Below are 19586 nucleotides of genomic sequence, written 5' to 3'. Positions count from 1 at the left end.
GTCATTGACAGTCATTTATTCATATTAGTAACAGAAATGTTCCATTTACATGTTCCAAAGATCACAAACACAATTCAATCGTTCATCCCCATTATTGCACAACAATTAACCATCAAGTAAAACGTCATGATTGTGACAGGCCATCATCCTCCACCTACCTAGCTGTGGGATCTCCATCTCCAGGCCGTTGCTAAACAGGGGGGTTTTGAGCCAGTAGGCCGTGTCCTGTTCCTCCTGGGAGGTGGCGGCTCCCTGCAGCATGCCCCCCAGACAACGACCCACCAGCAGGGCGGCGGTCCTCTCCAGGTCCACCAGCCACACCCAGGACAGAGCGGGCTGAGCCAAGGACACCCCTGATAAGGACTCAACAAAGTCTGGGGTTCCTGTGAGAGAGACAGACCAGGTTTCAGGTACAAGAAGCACTGGCATCGCACCAGATTAGTGTAGAGCAAATTAAGCTATTAATTTGTATTAAAGCTAAAAAAATACCACATTGGTTGAATGCCAACTTGCTGTCATTTACATCTTTATCTGTGCATATTCATATAGAATAGTGAATGAAAACATAAAGTAATGAAGCGTTCAAGTGGACAAATGTCAAATGAAATTCCCTCAAAGTGTTCCTAAGATAAAGCGTACACAAGGTTGGGACATAATGATGACGGAGGCATCAATATTTTAAAATGAAATACATGAATAATGTATATGTATTTATTTTTGCATTAACATGTACTGACATTAAACTATGCCTTGTTGAAATTAAACATAAAATAATCATGTTAATCACCATGTAGCGGCCACTGCAGCTCCTGGTCCTCCAGAGGGGAGGCAGCAGGCAGCAGTCTGTTCAGTCGGTCCAGAGGAGGCAGCAGATCCAGCAGGAAGCTCAGCAGAGGCCTGGCCACCCACACCGGCAGCAACAGCAACGAGTTGATGATCTGACACAGCATGCTGCCTGCTGCCGACACATAGATCACATCTACACAACACACACACACATTCATTATTAGATCATCTGACACAGCATGCTGCCTGCTGCTAACCCATAGATCAGTGGTTCTCAACCTGTGGGTCGGGACACCCAGGGGGATCCCCAAATTATTTGGGGGGGTCCCCAGATCATTAACTTAATGTGCAATGTTGTTTTCTCACTCAACAGTAAGCAAACCAACATAAAGTTTGAGTGTAAAGCACATTTCTAAAGTGACAATTCAAGGTCATTTTAATACCTCGAAAACATTTGCCAAATTGTCAAATATAAGAGGCAGAAATTGTGAAAATAGCCGGCGTTGCGAGGCGTTTTGAGCATGTAGATCTACTATTTTCACAATAGAACCGTGTTATACAAATGTAATGCCTCAACTCTTAGTGCGTCAGGGTATAGAGATACTGTGTATGACTTTGCGTGATTTTAAAATAATCCTATTTATTGACATATAAACACATTGAAAATATATTTTTGCATTTTTATGTCATAATCCAATCATGATTTCTTCTTCTAAAACAAACTGCATTAGACTTGTTATTCTAGACACCAGAGGGCAGTGTTATAAAGGTGACTCCACCAAAAAGACTACATGTCACACTACTTCAAACTGCTTAAGACTGCTAGTCTGTTGTAGTCTGTTGGCATTAGTTGGCATTTAAAAGTCAGCTGATGGCACATTGCATTTGCATTCAGATGACACCTCCACACCACACCAGGAGGCGGATGTAGCCTGCAAATTGCAACGCTAGCCTGCCATTGTTGCCAGGTCTGCTTATTATAGGGGCATTTGGGCTTGTTTTCCTGTAAAGTCGCTTGTAAATATTCATGGTTGGGGGGCTTCTTTTGGGCTTGTTGTCATAGACCTGGTTGATTGTTTCACAGAATCTGGCAACACCGGAGTGTCTGTATCTGCACCAAAACAAAACACTTTTCACCAGCCCAGGGCTAACGCCAGGCTTAAGGCTCTTTTCCATCGGCAGCGATAACAATGATGATAACGATTTAAAAAAGTGGGTCTTCAATTGAAGTGGATCGGCAGCATCCACCCAACACCGATAAAGACAACGATAGCCGACAACTACATCGTTAGGATCAACAACGATGTGGTTAAGATCACAGTGATATGGAACTGGGTCTCTGACAAACAGCTCGCGATGCAGAGCGGCTGTTAATTGGCGCCTCTTCAAAATGTGAAGACATAATTATCGCTGTGATATTTTATGGCTATCGTCATCGCTGCCGGTGGAAAAGGGCCTTTAGCCTGTCGGGACCCAACCGTAACAGTATCTTCACTCACTTTTATCAGCACTGCTGATAGTTTAACCTGAGTTCTTACTTCTCAACTTTCAAATCAACATTAGCAGCATTTTTGGCAAGTCTGCACATAGTTGGGGTATGGATGGTCTCGTAAGTCAAATTTGAGCTAGCAATAAGAACAGCTAGGGAAGCATGTGTAGACAGACACAGCCAAGTAGGATACTAGATCGTTGTGTTCAACAATGCCAAGTGAGTGAAAGTTGAAGATTCCAACCAGGATTGTATGCCTGCTGCTCACCTTGTAGTTTTTCCCGGATGCTGCCGTTCCAGGAGCTCTCTTTGATGAGCGTGGCGGAGCGAGAGAAGATATCGGTGGCATGAGGCAGCAGCAGCTGCAGGTGCTTATGAAGCAGAGCCACGCTGCTTGAGTTCTGGGAAACAGAACAGAGCACAATGGCATGTGTGTTATTGTTTTGACTGGTGGTGAACTGAAAGCTATGCTAACAATTGCTCATCTCTGGTAAACTGTATGCTATAGGAAACGTACTTGAGTCTACTTGTCTAAAACACAGGTGATGAACTACAGTATTATGTACAGTATGCAAGTAGACATCTGTAAACAATGATTTATCATCAGAATATATAACAGATGTTTCACTAATTAAACAAGCTTGTTTCCACTGTATATTTTATTTGACGCTTCCTGATGGCCGCAAAATACGAATTACAAAATACAAAAACACAAAACAAAATGAATAGGAACCGTGATCAGTGTTACTATTCTACGACAGGGTTGTCTTTTTTAATCAGGCTAAATGTGGATGTACAGTACATGCACATGGCTGTGCTTACCTCAGTGACAGAGTTAATATGACAGTAAGCCAGCAGCTGTTTCTGCAGGGAACACAGTAGTTGGTGGAGGTGGGCCGGCTGGCTGCTGTCAGAAGACGACGTTCCCTGTTGCAGTTTGTCACTGTTCTTCTCCAGCTCGCCAAATGCTTGATCCTGGACGGACACACACACACACACAGACACACACACACACACACACACACACACACACACACACACACACACACACACACACACACACACACACACACACACACACACACACACACACACACACACACACACACACACACACACACAATTAGACATGCACTGAAACATGCACTTTTTAAAATATATTATTTACTTCTGAGAGTTAAAGAGAGACAGGTGAAAGAGAGAGTGAGGCGGATGACATGGAGCCAAGAACCTAAGGTCGAATTTGAACACGGATCAACTGCGGGTATAATTAGGCATTTATAACAGGAAGGCCGATATAAACAGATTTTCTCAAGGATTCAGATTATGAATCTTCAACAGTATTGTCAATGTGTACATATGCACAATTGCATATTGTGCATCATTTTATGATATAAAATGCAAATACCAAATCACTCAGTCTGATGTATCAGACTACAGTGTAGCTCTCATTTCAACCAAATTTGGTATGAAAGCCCCGAGTCACAAGAATTGTTGCTGAAGCAGTACATCGGAATGTACGGGGACCCCCAGGGGTCCTTGAAGCTGTTCTAGGGGGTCCCCAGCTACATTATTGATAGTTAGGAACCAAATGGACCCTTACTGGTCTGTTAACTCTGTGGTCCGTGCCTTAATGCATATCAAACTGGGGGTCCTTGAAAAAATAAATAATAATAAAATAAACTCTTACAGTATAGAAGCCCAGGTTCCTGAGCAGAGTCTTCATGAGGATTTCAGCCAGGTGGGTGTCTGGGTGGCTGGCCAGGGGGCCGTAGGCTGGGTCCAGGGGTGCTGTGAAACCCAGGCCAGAGGTGAGGACGTCAGGGCCATCGGCAGGTGAACTATATCCCAGCAAGGAGGCCACATGTGTGTGATCCTGGAGACTAGTCAGGATGATGTCCAGCTGCATCCTCTGTAGGCACACATACATACATGCACACACACACACACACACACACACACACACACACACACACACACACACACACACACACACACACACACACACACACACACACACACACACACACACACACACACACACACACACACACACACACACACACACACACACAGTGTGAGTGCAGGCATGAAATGACAATTGCACAAAGGACCAATATGCGTTTACTAGTACAGGTACTTCCATGTTGACTAGCAGGAGCAGCACCATTTTATAGACTAGTCCACTAGCATCACCCATCTGGTTTGGGGATTTGTATACGCTATGTTGACAATAACACAATCTTTTACTACGATGGCCCCTATACAGGCCATCGATATCTGAGAAATAAAATAAAAATATGCAATTCCAGTGCAAATGCAAAATGAGATTGAACACAAGTGGCAGCTTATCACAGATTGCATGCTTGCTTTAAGGCCTTTAGACCACATCTCAGCCTTAAACTCTAAATATAACAACTGTATTTAAAAGAAAACACTATTTAAATCACTCAAACCCTATATTCTACATTGTACGTCAAATGGTGAAAAGGGCCAAAGGAGATCGGCTAAACAATATCTATTTTCGCCTATCATGACATGCCCAGATTAGAATAGGGATGCTAGGGTTCATGTGGTTAAGAGCTTTAACAGGATGTGTACCTGTCCTTTGGAGAGGCTCTCCCATCTGTCAGGGCCTTGCGGCAGCAGGGAGTGGAGCAGCTCCATCCGCTCTCTCAGAGGAGGAAGCAGCATGGTGGCTCCCACAGACAGAGTCTCAATCACCGCCTGATAACCACACCACAGAACAACACATCCACGTCACATCTCTACAACAGCCATTCCCAACCTGTGGGCGGTGATGATATTGCAAGTGGGCCCCCAAATGATTGGCCAAAACGCTAAGATTTGAACAATAATATAAGATTAATATAAAAACATTTCATGTCAAATTAAATGTTTCTTCAAAACCTTTGAATCATGAGTTCTTTTTAAAAGGACGACCGTCCGTGTGGTAAGGTAAAAACACTGTGGCAGAGGCAGATTAATTCATTAGTTACTGTGTTAACTCATTTTGTGCCCGCGATTTTCGGTCGCAATGATGTCCAGAGTGCCTCACGCAGGCTCCATCCGCTTGCACTCTCTTATTTTGAAAGCCAGAAGTGCCACAGCGTGATCACTTCCGGTCTGACGTCATCGGGTCGTGCGCCGGAACCGATCATTGTTTACGTGGTGCCATGCTGGATTGCAATGGAGCGTTTATACATGTGTTTTATAAGCGAGCATCTGCCTCCATCTTCGCTTCTAAAGTGTTGTTTTGAGATAATGGACATTAAAGATGAGATCGGCCGTCCACCTCAATGTTATGGGATGACTATTGTGTGCTCGTGGAGCCGTGATGATGACAAATCAGCGCGGATTTTCGTCTCCGGACATCCGGCCATTCTACTCGGTAATGTACTCAACGTTACAGTAATTTATTACTTTTTGCGCGACATCACGCATTCGGCACTGTAAGTACTCTAGTACTTATTGCGTGACATCACGCAAATGGCACTAGATGAGTTAAGAAGCACTGTCCTACAACGCTCAGGATAATGCTATGTCTGCCAATTGTTCACCCCAGAATAGGGATGCTAGAGTTCATGTGGTTAACCTGTGTTTATCGGTCTAGTTTCCAGTATGCGTAGAGGTCGTGCTGCTACAGTATACTGTATATCATCAGTAAGACACACTACGGGCGACAAGGTCATGATCGTCAGGTTTTCATACTACATGCGACCTACGGTCACAGTCATGGCTGTGATCCGGCCCTAAGCATGAGTGCCGGAGATAATCACAGCTGCTGATCTTAAGAGTGATACTGCTTTTATATCCAAGTCAATGTAAACTGTCAGTCCCAACTGAATGTGTAAATGACAGACTAGATTATTACGTTAACTAGTGTGTAATTAGAGAAAGAAGCTGTATCAACAATAATGAAACGCCTGGAGTTCAATCACATTATTTGACTGGAACTGGAAAGTGTATTACAGTATGTGTAGTGTTAGGTGTAACGGCGTTATAACTAACGGTGCTGACACATATGCTTCTCTGTCAGAGGAGCCTGAGGAGGCATGCATGTAGGGCCCACACTTTTTACATGGAAAAGGGTGACCGACCAGAAATGTGTCTATGGTGGTTTGCGTAGTCAATCTACAGTTTACAACAGGTTACGAATTTTGGTGTAACACCAGGTTACACGGCCATCATGGTGACAATAAGGAGAACTTACTTGTTCTTTATTTTATTTGTCTTGTTTACATTAATTTAAATTTACAGTCGTGCACAACATGGCAGGGCTTGAGGGAAGCCCTTTAGTAAGGCTCCAAAACACTCCGGTAGGCTGCACTCTATTTTATGTTTACCAAACTTCCTCATAGGTGGGTTTTAATGGTCGGTAACAGAAAAGTAAACTAACAAGTTACTTTTCTCAGTGGGTAACGCAGTAACATGCAGATTACTTTTTAATGGCAATAACGGCAGTAACTTAACAAGTTACTTTAAAAAGTAACAATACCCAACACTGATTATGTGTGATAATGGTTTGGCTGCTTGGTCGCTACTTTATGCCCCAGCATCCATAATATGCCCACTTCAGTGTGCGCACGCATGTGCCGTGTGTGTGTGTGTGTGTGTGTGTGTGTGTGTGTGTGTGTCAGACCTCTTGAATCTCATCAGGCACAGAGGAATCCATCAGTCTGAAGAGCAGATTACGTAGGGGCCTGGCCTGTCGACCAAGGATACTGGTGGCCACGCCCCCAGCCAGAGCCAGAGCAAGGTGATTGGACAACAGCCGTAGGCAGAGTTTGAGGAAGTTGTGATGTTCCCTGCGGGTCAGCAACACTTTTAGACGGAGCTCCACTTTCATTTGGCCCCTCAACTATGCACATTAGTGAAATCACACACGATTTTAATGTGAAAACACACAAGGTTGTAAATTCATATGAAATGGGCTTAAACCCGACTAGCCATTTAGTGAAGAGGAAAATATCACTTCAAAATGTGTCTGCCAGACTGCTTTACATGATTATACTTTGTTGTGCATGCTGAAAATAGCAGGTCTACAAGCTCAATACTTGTCATAGTACGATGCTTGTACATCTATTTTTGATATGTGACACCGGCACGCAACTAAGTATAAATCAGACAAAGCTTCCACACTAGGGTTGATACAAACCTATTTACCTACTTACAATTATTTATTTATTTATTTTTTTTCCCGTACTGTACGGTATAGTTTCAGTGATCTGTTAGTTTTGAATATTAATAATCTATTCTACGGTATAGAGGTCTTTCTTCACAATGTAAACATAGTCATAGTCTTTATGTTTACTGTATGTTTATTATATAATCTATTATATGGCCCTTATAGCTCTTAGACAGAAATGTGTGTTAATCATCCTTACAGCCACCATGGTAAGGCTGTTTGTTATCTCTGCACTGCAGGATGGCAACTGACATGTTTCCTCTACAAACACTCAACACACCATGGAAAGCATAAAACCTACAACCCTCATTTTTAAACATGTTTTGTAATAACAAAAATGATTTACTCATGTATACTTTGTAAATGAAAATGCCCACAAAGAACAGATTCTTAGTGACAGTTTTTCATGTTCTCCACATTTTAGTCATTATGGTATGCCAATTAGTCTGTGTGTAACAGTCCCTGTCACTGCCAACCCATACTGCTGGTCATGTGGGAGGGTGTAGACAACCACACGTCTCCTACCATTCACACAGAGTCACCAGCCGCTTCTTTTCTCCTGACATATATATAAGAACAATTTGAATATGTCATTTTTTATATAAATATTGTATGCAGTAAAACATACTGACGCTGTGTTATTAGATCAGGGTTCCCCAATTAGTTTACCCCAAGGGCCGAATTATGTATAGGGTACCAAGCCGAGGGCCACAACATTGCAGGGGGCGACGGTGGCGTTCCCACTACTACTCCAGCGACAGTTTTCGGCGTTGTCGGGTGAAAATCTTGTATGTCCAAAACCGTTCGTTTTGAATTTATCATTTTAAAAATGATTTAAACTAGTGAAAACAGCCGATCTACAAGCACACAACGCCTTGCGGTGCGAGGCGTTGTGTGCTTGTAGATCTGCTGTTTTCACTACATGTGTGTGACGGCCTTGTATGATTTGCGAAAGAACGTAAAAAAATTTGGAGATACGAGATTTCCACCCGACAACGACGATATACTAGTGTTGTTGCTGCTCTTATACCACCATTATTACTGGGGTTGGTGTGGGCCAGACAGTAGCCCCCCGCGGGCCGCAAATGGCCCGCGGGCCGCCTGTTGGGGAACCCTGTATTAGATATTAGTCATATTTTAAATAATTTCTCTTTCAATGGTGGATATTGTGAATTACATTATACAGTAGGCCTGACCCATTTCCAGAGAGTGAGGTTACCTGGAGGAGGGGAAGGGGAGGGGGGGCACCTCGCTGTTGATTCCATCGCAGTAGCGCTCAAGGAAGGAGCGGAGGTGAGAGAAAGTGCTTTCTTCCAAGTCAACACAGTAAGGCCTGTGCCATGCCACCACTTGCCTACGGAGCCACAGATGATCAACATTATTATTATTTATTTAATCAATTAATTCTTTCATTATTTAATTAGTTATTTCATTAATTAATTAACTCTTGATTAACGATGATATGTTGTATTGTATTGTATACTATAGATACAGTATAAGCATTTATTCTTACCAGTGTAATAGACCAATAGCTAATAGTGATTGTGAAATCGAGAATTCAGTCCTCAACCTCCACAACCTGAAAAGGCTAGACTTTTCTCAACCACCACAACCAGAAATGGCTAGTCTTTTTATGACAACTTTCCAGATGAATTATTATTAGTCAACTAAAAATGTATATAGTTTAGGACAGTCCTATGTCACAACCTAATCTTTGTCATGTATTATGCAACCCCCATTCTGCATAGAGGCACTTAGCTGTTGTGACATCAGTGTCTACATTCCCCCCTATGTCAATATTCCCTGTGAAACACAGCGTGTATATTTAGCCTCCTGGTGTCTGACCTGTCCCTGGGCAGGGCTGTCCAGGCAAGGCTGTGCGAAGTGCCGGCTGAAATCTGCTGGATGGCGACCCCGTCCAGACCCACCACCTTCTTGGGCTTGGTGATTGGTCCTGTGGAGTTGCCCTGACCACACTGACCCATGGAGTTGTTGCCCCACGCGTAAACTTCATTGTCTGCAGTAGGATCGATGAAAACAAATTAGCGCAACAACTACCGATTATCTTCATATACTTTAAATGTACTTTTAAATAAAGTTTTATATATCAACAAATCAAACTATTTTATACTTCAGCACAAAACAGTGTCATGCAAAAATAGTGAAAATAGCTGAATTACAAGGCTATTTTCTGAAATATTATTAATTTTATATGGTGGCTCCATAATGACAAGCCAAAAATAGGAGTAGATGTAGATCATTAATTATACCACTTGAACAGTCAGTCTGTAGGATCAGGGATTCATTGTTACACTTGTTTAAATCAACCAGATTTTGAAATGACCGTAGTGACCCCATGTACTGTATCAAAAGGTACACAAACCATTACGTCATGCATACGATGACACCCTTGTTACACTTGTACATTATAAACAAAACTCTGTACATCTGAAGAACTGAGCACCCTGGTACCGCCCAGATCAGCACTTTTAGCAGCTATGGAACCAAGATGGCATTGAAATGTGTGCAAGACGTCAATAAACCAGCAGCTGCTTGTATTTAACCAAGGCCAGATAAGCAGTGCAAAGACAGAGAGGGAGTCACACAGCGTGAAACAGAGACAGAGAGAGAGAGAGAGAGAGAGAGAGAGAGAGAGACTACCATGTGACAGGGCAAGGCAGTGGCTGTCCCCTATGGAGATGTCCACCACCCGCGTGGTGGCTAGCTCCTCGATTAGCTTTGGTCTTAGTGCTGTGGCCTCTGATGAGCCACATCCCAGACAGGCCCCACAGCCCCACGCGTACACCTGGAAAACACATTAACAACATCTGCATTAGTATGGGATATTTACTGTACAATGCCCTGTAGATGTCATATTCAATGGACACTACACCCTGCCCCAAACATGTGAGTATGGTTGTGTGGCTTGCCAAAAATGACAAGAGCTGATCTACAAGGTAACAAACAACGCATTGCATTAACACGTTGACAGCTTGTAGATCTGTTCCTTTTGACAAGCAAAAACCCTTGCACGATTAAATATAAATTAAGATTAATATTGTGTCTTTCACATTATGCCAACTAGGTTGTGTAATAACATTGTTATTACACATAACATGATGTGTAACAACAGTTATTACACAATATCTATGCAAGGCACTGGTTCTCAACGTCAGGTCCGGGGTCCACTTGTACATTCTCAAAGTTAAATAAACACGACTGTGGTACCCAGAGGTTAAAAAATAAATAAAATACATTTGATCAAATGGGGGTCTGTGGCCTAATGTAGCTAGGCCTATGGGTGTCCAGTTTGAAAACCACTACCATTAAGTTATCCTCATCTGGCCAGTAAAGGTCAATGTTTCAGTATGTTAGCCTCACCTGGCCGGTAGAGGTCAAGGCGAGAGACGACTGGCTTCCTGCACACACTTTCCTGATGAACATCCCTTGCAGAGCCTCAACTACTTTGGGTTTGTACACTCGATTGGTGTCACCGTGACCAAGTTTTCCTGTAGAATGAGGCAACAAAGTTTTTATAATGATGATTTAATACAGTATTTAAACAGTGTGAAACAATACAGTCGACCGTTTGTTCACCACAATCCATCGGTGACGGGGTTTGCTCATATGTATTTTAAATGTATATGGTTTCTCGAAAATCAATGGCCTACTTTGGCGTACAAGAGTGTCACACAAAAGTGTGACACTAAGCGCCCGCTGGCCTACTGGTCCGGGCACATACCACATAGGCATAGATGCCTGGCGGCAGCGCCAGTTCGATTCCCGATCCGGACGACCTTTGCTGGATGTCACTCCCCGTCTCTCCCCCCATTTCCTGTCAGTCTACTGTCCTATCAATAAAGGCATAAAAGCCAAAAAACGAATATTTCAAAAAAAAAAAGTAAAGCGTAAAGACTAATGAGGACAATACAGTGCCTCAGAGAACCTAGGATATCAGGTAATCATCAGGCCAAGTATCTGTCTAAACAACATGCTATCGAATCGAAATAATATAACATGAATATGATATGGTCACATTTGTGGTCAAGAAAAACAAATCAACATAGTACGTCTCTGCATGTATAACTAGCATCTATTAAAAGGTGAGGTGGTGTGACTGGTGTCTGAAGAGGCGAGAAAATTAGGAGTGAGTCTGCAGTTCTGGCTGCAAGGGGGAGTTTGTTTTACAGCTTAGGAGCCAGGAGGGAAATTGTAGTTTCATGTGCATGGTTAAAATGCCAAATGAAATCTCATCTTCATATCCGCCAGCCGAACGGCAGAGATTATATTTTGTCACTAGGATTCTGGACTCTGTGAGTCTGTCTGTGTGCAGCTAATCTTGGACACCACTGGGCGGATTGGTGTGAAATTCTGCGTGCACACTCTCAGTAGGCCAAGGAAGAATTTGTCTAATCCGCCTCATAATGACACTATAACAGGCTGAGGCTGCCCATTTAAGCCTGACAAGATTTTTGGCTACTTTGCATGTTATTCACAATACACAAAACTCACGCAGTCGGACATATCATCTCTGTAGTCATGTGATCAAGATGTATTAGTCCGGTTTGCAAAAAAAAAAAAAGAATCTAAAATAATAAACTGAGCATCCGATCTGCCCCAATTTTAATGATACATTGAGGGGCCCCTAAACAACAGCCAAAAGCGATTTCACTTCTACTCGTAAGGGGCAGTGGTACACCACAAATGCCGCAACGTGTTTTCTTTTCCACCTAATTTAGACAAGAATGCTCTTGTGTGTCATGTAACAATGACCATCAAGCAGGGTTTTGATCATCCATACCATTTGCCTGTAATTGCTGTAATTAAATGCACAAGTTTGTGGGCAGGCCCCATTTCTTACATACACAAAAACACTACAGGTCATGAACACAACATCTAATCATACCCAAATTGGAATTGCATGTTGAGGGGCTTCTATAGAGCGCACTTCCAAAACCTCTCACTCTCACTGTCTGTTGTACAAATTCTGGTTCAATTAATGGCCTAAACCTGAATGGAAACAATTTGGAAAAATAATTACAGCATCGCAAAACCAACGGAAAGACTTTAGGCCAGGGCAGTGCTTCATATTGGACAGTAAAGGACAGGTTTTCAAAAGTATACGTTTGTCAGTGCTGCTGGTTTTCTTTACCATTTAAGCTCTCATGTTGAATTTTCCCAGACATCAGTAGGTGGAGATCTCTGATCGTCTGGCTACGTGTGACTAAGAGTTAGGAGGACATACCGGTATGTAATAAAGACAACACGTTCAACAGTAGGAAGGTTTCACCCACCATTGTCACCGCCTCCAAAGGACCAAACAGTCCGTCCATCCTTGGACAGAGCAATGGTATGAGAGCTTCCACAGGAGACCTCGCCAACATTACTGATGTCTTTCACCAGGGTGGGAATGTTTCGGCTGTTGCTGTCGCCATGACCTTAAAAACAAAAAAGAAGAAGCTGTCTGTACAAGAAGCCCCTCCTATCATCAGTCCATGAGACCAATTATAGATTATTATACCGGTAATTATATAATTATGTTGATGAGGTGGTGCTCATTAAAATTTTACAATTAATACATCAAATGCATAGAAATAGTAATCTAGGATTGTTAGTAAACACAGAGCCTATCATGTACATTGAAACTATACACATGATAGGAAGCCAGGTCAAAATAGGCAGTCTACATAACATACTGTGTAAATTACATTTTATCCTTTGCAAGTTTGCATAAGCCTGCAAGTCGTCTAGGCTGGGGCAAATTAACAGTAGATTAAAGTTTAGCCCAGTTCAGGCGGCTGGCAATTTAATCTACAGCATGTGAAGTTTGAGGTGTCAGTTAAAAAAGCAATCATAAACATATAAACTCAAGAGACTTACCTAATCTTCCAAAATCTCCTTCGCCCCATGTGTACAACTCTCCGTCCTCACTGACCGCAGCACTGTGTCTGTAGCCAGCAGACACGCAAACCACCACCTTACCCAAGTAAAGCACCACACACATCATTATACAATTGTCATACAAACAACCAAGCTATTCCACTTCATTCCGTTGGGATTCAAAATTAAATTAAAAGCTGGAGACAGCCACTCATTCATTGGTTTTATTTATTGTGTGTGTATAAAAGAATGTAAATTGTAGACATGGCCCAAAATTGATCATTATTCATCACAGGTCTATGTTTACACTCTCAAGAGTTAGACAACCACAGAGAATTTGACTGTTCAGCTGTAATAACCAATCCTGCCCAATAGAGGCTATGTGTGTGACATCATCGTACCCAGAAGTTATGCGGGAACGTCTATTGAGTGGCAAAAAATGATTTTCTGGCCTTGACAGCCCATACATCCAAACTGAAAAGTCCTATCTGATTGTATTAAACGACATTAAACTCAAACATTGCAGATAGAAAGAGTATGATCCGAGCTTTCTGAACAGCAGCAAAGTTATTGTTTCATAAAAATCCCCCTTAGACAAGTTATGAGCCAAGTTCTGTCAATAAATTGATTATTAATTAATTGATTATTGAATAATCATTATAATGATTGTTTTTTCTCAGTATTGGAGTTGGCGCTCGTTTTCAATAGCGCAACGTCCCCCTGCCTCCTGCATCACGTGCAATTTACTACAAACAGGTGGTACACAGGACTATAGAGTGATTTCCTAGAAAGAGCTATTCCAAGGTCCATCACCCATGCTGCTCAATGTTTTGCCACTGTCTAGCTGAAGTGGCATGTCTCTGTGAAAAAGTGACACATGTGCATATCTCTAATAGGACTACTGAAAATTAATTTACAATATACCTTCACAAATCATGACTACAATCACTAATATGGATCTATATTTCTCAGATTCATCTATTTACAAAATGTTTTTAATTATCTCACTAAGGTCTTTAATGACATTCTGAAATGAGGACAGTACTTTTACTTGGGGCACGTTGTCAATAAGTCACTTTACATACATATTATCAATATGTAATATTACTTGAAGCGTCAGCAAAAAGATCAAGGCAGAATGTGCTTGTTTGACCTCATTTGGCTTAATATTGGAAATATTTCCAAACAGCACTTGATGATCCACAAAATGCGTTTAGTGTATTCGTGCAGCATGAAGTAACATGTTTATCTCTAGCCTGAATCATGCTAGAGACTTGAAAGATAGGTTTGCCTATCTGACCGATCATTCCGTTATGTCTGATTTGAAGGTTTGGGTTACAGTCTGCTCAGTTCTGTCCTCCTTTTGAAATGAGGAGCTGAAACCTTTCTGAGATTGAATGGTGATTAGCTGATTGTGAATCAATATATGACTATTAATCGTAAATGTGAGTTGTACAATTTTACACTACATAACTGCAGAGCTCTAAATCAGGCAACATTATATTGTGTCACTTGATAATTTATTTTCTACATAGCGTGACTTACATTTACTGTATATCCACATAAACCCACTTAAATTATATTAAGTCATGGACTTAAACCGGTACCTGATTTTGACAAGCTCTGGAACTTTGAGGTCAAACAATGTCATTGGTTAAAGGACCAGGTCACCTCTGGGACAACCAGATCTTATTTTATTGTTGTGTGGGACACAATCAACACAATCCTGAGTTATTTTTTGTGTTCAATCTGTGTTTTTAGATATTTTAGTATTTCAGCCGATTTCAGCATGCTACAACTGGTCATATGATGCAAAATGCATCATATGACCAGTTGTAGCATGCTGAAATACTAACATATCTAAAAACACAGATTGAACACAAAAAATAATTCAGGATTGTGTTGATCGTGTCTCACACAACAATAAAATAAGATCTGGTTGTCCCAGAGGTGACCTGGTCCTTTAACCACTTCCCCACCCCACCCCCCGATCCTTAACTGACCTTAACCTCACAATCGTAACTATCTCAATTGGACAGTTAGCAGGCTCTTATCCAAAGGCCTTTAATGTAACGTCTGGACACACTATGTGAACATTATATCTGAACAGAGTAGGTTGGCTCCACTTTTGCACTTTGGTCTGGCTTTTCACACAATGCATCATGGGTATCGTACTGCCGGCTCAGGAGCCATGACTTATATTATAGTATCCCCTATTTGGAGCCTTTTTAGGCACAAATCATTGTTTGTTTGCATTTTGTCTGACACTGAATCAAATCTATTTTATACATAATAATAATAGAAATTCGAATGGATATGGACATAGGAATAAACTGTGTAATAATTCAAGTTGCAGTAATAAAACATTATATTAGTTTAGGCTTCCTCAAATGCTATTTAGAAGAGTTAGTAACAGCGCTTTGTGCAACTGCTAAAATAAAAGAATTATATCAATAATTAGTAGAATATTAAAGTATGATAATGATTCTTGCAGAGACATAACTATGATTTTAAATCAAATATCTTGTATTAATAATGTAACATTGGTAGCCTTACCTTTCCTTGCAGTGGCCCCTGGATAAGTTTGGGATACTTCTGTGTGGAACTGTTGCCGTGACCCAGTTTACCATAATCACCATCGCCCCAGCTGAAGACCTCACCCTCGGTTGTAAAGGCCAGTGTGTGGCCATCTGAACCCTTGGATGATGACACTTTCTTGATGGCACGATGGGGTTCAAAGGTCAGCTTCTTGAGCGTTGACTGGTTATTCGAGTCTCCAAGACCCAGGCGACCATAACTGCCTTTTCCACAGGCCCGTACTGAGCCATCAGAAGATATTACGAAAGTGCAGTATTGGCCCGCTTCAATCTGCAGAGAATGGAGCCAGTGAATATGAGATGGCAGGGTCATGGCTGGGATCATGACAAGTAAAAACATGTCAAGTAAAAAACGATTTGAAGAATAAGGCATTACCTTACCTTTACTAAACCCATATGACTGATTTATACTCTGTCGCACACCGACGTCAAGCTCACAACGCACCGCGGATACATGTTCTGAGCTTGTAGGTCTGCTATTTTCAGTGCTCAACGCCAACAAGTGTTAAGTATGAATCTGGCTATAAAGCAGAATGTCTGCAACAAACCTGTAGCAACTTGCCGCAAGTCTGGTGAGTCACAGGAGCAGGACAACACAGCATTAACATAGAGAACACACAGGAGCACCTTGGACAATACCTTTATTAAAGGTGCTATGTACAAATAGAGAGGTATTTGTACATGGCACCTTAATAAAAAAAAAGGCTTATTTTCCGAGCTGCTCCAGTCTATTCTCTACGAGTCTACGTTTCTGCTGTAGCAACTTCTTTCTCAATGTAATGAGATGTCTCCATTTGACATTTAAACGTATACAAAAAACCAAGTTGTTTCCCGTTTGACATTTATTAATCTGCTTTGGCCGCTTCCACAGTAAAGCCTCATTTGTACAGTGCAGTGCCAGATCTCTTGGCTTATTGACGTAATTTGGAACATCTCACAGGGCTGTGTGAGTCACTTGGCTCAAACCACCTGAGATTTCTAAGGGCTTACACTGTTGCCATGGAAACTGGACGCTTGTATAGTGAGTATAAATGCACAGAGCTATGAGCCATAGCTCGTCTTACACAGTATAAACCAGGCTTAAAATAGCACAACTCTGCAGGAACAGATGATCAATACATCCCTGTCTCTTACCGTCTGTGCATCGGCAAAACTGGGGGCCAACTTGGGCTGCAGAATCTTCTCCTGGGTGCCCTCCACAAGCTGATGACTGCTGTTGCTGCCCCACACATAAACCTCGCAGGTCTCAGACACCATCGGCGCCTCACCAGTTTGTATGCTGTCTGGACTGGCACAAGTACGGGAGTAGTCTGATGCCATCCTACATACCTAAGGGGGGGGGGGGACCAAGAGAACATAAGAAGGAAATCTAAATTGTGTCTTGCACTGTGCTCTTGAATTTAATGAACCCTGTCCACACTTTGAATGTTGAGTTGGGGGGGGCCTTTCTGCCATTATTTGATAGTGGACAGACTGGACACAGAGAGATGGGGAGAGGCATGCAGTAAAATAATAGTCAAGAACGGGACTCGAACCTGCGATGCACTGTCAGGCTACATCAGAGCCTAAGTGCCCGGACCTCTAAGCCAACAGTCCGGGCAGAATGTTGAGCATATTATGACAACACAGAATGTCCGACATCTGAAATAGCTCATACCTCTTCAAAAAGACAGAGGGCGGCTTCGTACAACGAGCACAGGCCATCGGAAGTGCGTGTGGGTTCTCGCCATTGGCTGCGGTCCGCTGATGATCCCTGAGACAATGAAACACATACACACATATACATATTAGACAGGCCATGGACATACAATAGATAATGGACTTTCACATATATCTTCAAGTCATGATTTGCTACCCTTGTTACTTTAAATATTAAATGACACAAGTGAAGTGGGAAGAACTTCCAACAGCAACTGGACTTACTGGAGGGGATTTTCAGTCCTACAAATACTATATATCAGTGAGGCAAGGCTCAAGGGTGAAAAGAAACTTACCAGTGAGCGTCTCATCTGCATGAGGATGTTCATGAAGCAGTCATAGCCAATGAGGCCCTCTTGATTCTGTAGAACCTTGCTCTTTTCCATGGTACTGACCAAGGCTGAGGCAGCTAAGGCCATCTCAATCCATTCCAGCAGGTAGCGCAGGGATCCCCTCTGTGACGCCAGGCCCAGCAGGAGCTCAGAGGCCAGCCGTCGCCCCAGAATGTCCGCCCCAGAGTTTGGCATGGTCACCCCTTTGAGGAAGGTTGTGACCTGGGTGAGGCAGTCCAGGCCCATCGGGGGGATCTTGCTCTCATTAGCTAGAGAGAGGGGTGGCAGGGAGCCAACCACGTCGATGGCCGTGTGGATGACATCATTGCAAAGGTTTATGCTGCCTCCGGGGGTTCCGCTGGGGTTGGCCACGGGGGGCATCATCCAGCTCTGGCGCAGCAGGGCAAAGAGCAGGCTGAGGCCTGTTCGAACGCCCATCTCGATGAGGGCGTCGGTGCTGGAACGCGGCCGCTCACTGACGGAATGCAGGTCAGCGGAACCCAAGTTGTTCTCTGGGGAATGCTGCTGTTGCTTGACCTTGCCCTTGTCATGGTATTTGTTGGAGAGCGCATAGAAGATCCGCTGGAGCACCAGGAGACGTTTGCGCAGGGCGTCTGCAAACGGTGAGTCAGAGCAGACCATCTTGGCCAACGCCAATTGGCTGCTGAGCAGAGCGTCGAGGTAGTGCTCCTGTTCATCGCTGGAGAGAGACTCACGCTCAAAGTCTGGCAGCTGGGGACCCTTCAGGCACAACACTTGCTGAGGCAGCAGGACCACCTCTTTGTTGGTTATCAACTTGGAGTAGAGCACCGAGACTCCCTCCCGTGTGGCTATAGACTCGCTGTCCTCTGTGATCCATGAGCTGTTCAGGTGCTCCAGCCATTTCAGCTTCACCGGGGGAATCATCAAAGCCATGGCATGTCACTCTGGGGCCATTGGTCCTAACACAGGGCACACACAAAAAACGGACAGATTGATACCTGTGGATGTTGTTTCCAAATGGGCCACAGAAAGAAATTAGCCTTTTAAAAGTTAAGTTAAAAGAATGATCTGAGCTAATTTGAACAATAACAAGTTCCTCAGCCTGAAAAGTTAAAAGGTGTGGTGCTGTAAATAACATTGCTTTTAAGTAAGTATCCAGTGCGCGTTGCAAGAATAGAGAAAGCTTACATTCCTTTCATTTCAGAAAGTTTAAACTCAAATCATGAAGAGCACAAAGCATTGAAGGCAACTCCTGTATAAGAACATTCCAGTATAATATAAAACTGTGTGCTCTGGAAATCTGGAAGATCTAAGACAGCAAAATAATTTGTATTTTACAGAATATAGGTGGAATGGTAGATGATAGATATGTTTGGTCTGCAAAACATAACATTCAGGTTAAGTGAAGTCTAATTTTGCAATCCAACTGTGTACATTATGGACATATGGTAGAATTACTGCGGTCTAAACTGGGGATAAATAGGCGTTTGTCTCATACGCAAATATTATTCTCAAATCTCCTGGATTGAACTCTTTCCCCCAGAGTTTGGCAGATGTCCTTGAAGGGCCTTTACTCACAAATATGACTCATCTGAACTACTGTCACGTCTCAATGTTTATTGTACTTCTCCCTT

The 19586-nt window shown here is 42.7% G+C and overlaps 1 protein-coding gene across 10 annotated transcripts in view; it reads right to left on the bottom strand.

The window, feature by feature from the left end:
* The window catches only part of herc1 (HECT and RLD domain containing E3 ubiquitin protein ligase family member 1), a 105030-nt gene that overhangs the window by 79800 nt on the left and 5644 nt on the right, over nt 1-19586 (bottom strand). For all 10 annotated transcript variants that reach the window (XM_080729817.1, XM_080729819.1, XM_080729825.1 and 7 more), the window contains exons 2-18: nt 17935-18911; nt 17598-17693; nt 17075-17269; nt 15900-16211; nt 13344-13440; nt 12758-12901; nt 10845-10972; nt 10125-10269; nt 9309-9480; nt 8683-8817; nt 6918-7083; nt 4877-5002; nt 3966-4187; nt 3098-3250; nt 2544-2676; nt 788-979; nt 159-383 (exon numbers count right to left, since the gene is read on the bottom strand). In XM_080729817.1, the coding sequence (XP_080585943.1) occupies nt 159-383; nt 788-979; nt 2544-2676; nt 3098-3250; nt 3966-4187; nt 4877-5002; nt 6918-7083; nt 8683-8817; nt 9309-9480; nt 10125-10269; nt 10845-10972; nt 12758-12901; nt 13344-13440; nt 15900-16211; nt 17075-17269; nt 17598-17693; nt 17935-18885 (3592 nt within the window). In that variant the 5' untranslated portion in view covers nt 18886-18911. The remainder of the gene's footprint in view (nt 1-158; nt 384-787; nt 980-2543; nt 2677-3097; nt 3251-3965; nt 4188-4876; nt 5003-6917; nt 7084-8682; nt 8818-9308; nt 9481-10124; nt 10270-10844; nt 10973-12757; nt 12902-13343; nt 13441-15899; nt 16212-17074; nt 17270-17597; nt 17694-17934; nt 18912-19586) is intronic.

The sequence above is a fragment of the Nannobrachium achirus genome (assembly GCF_963921795.1).
Source record: "Nannobrachium achirus genome assembly, chromosome: 7".
Classification (NCBI taxonomy): Eukaryota; Metazoa; Chordata; class Actinopteri; order Myctophiformes; family Myctophidae; genus Nannobrachium; species Nannobrachium achirus.
Note: the sequence above shows the minus strand (reverse complement) of the source record. Positions and strands in the feature narration are given on the sequence as shown.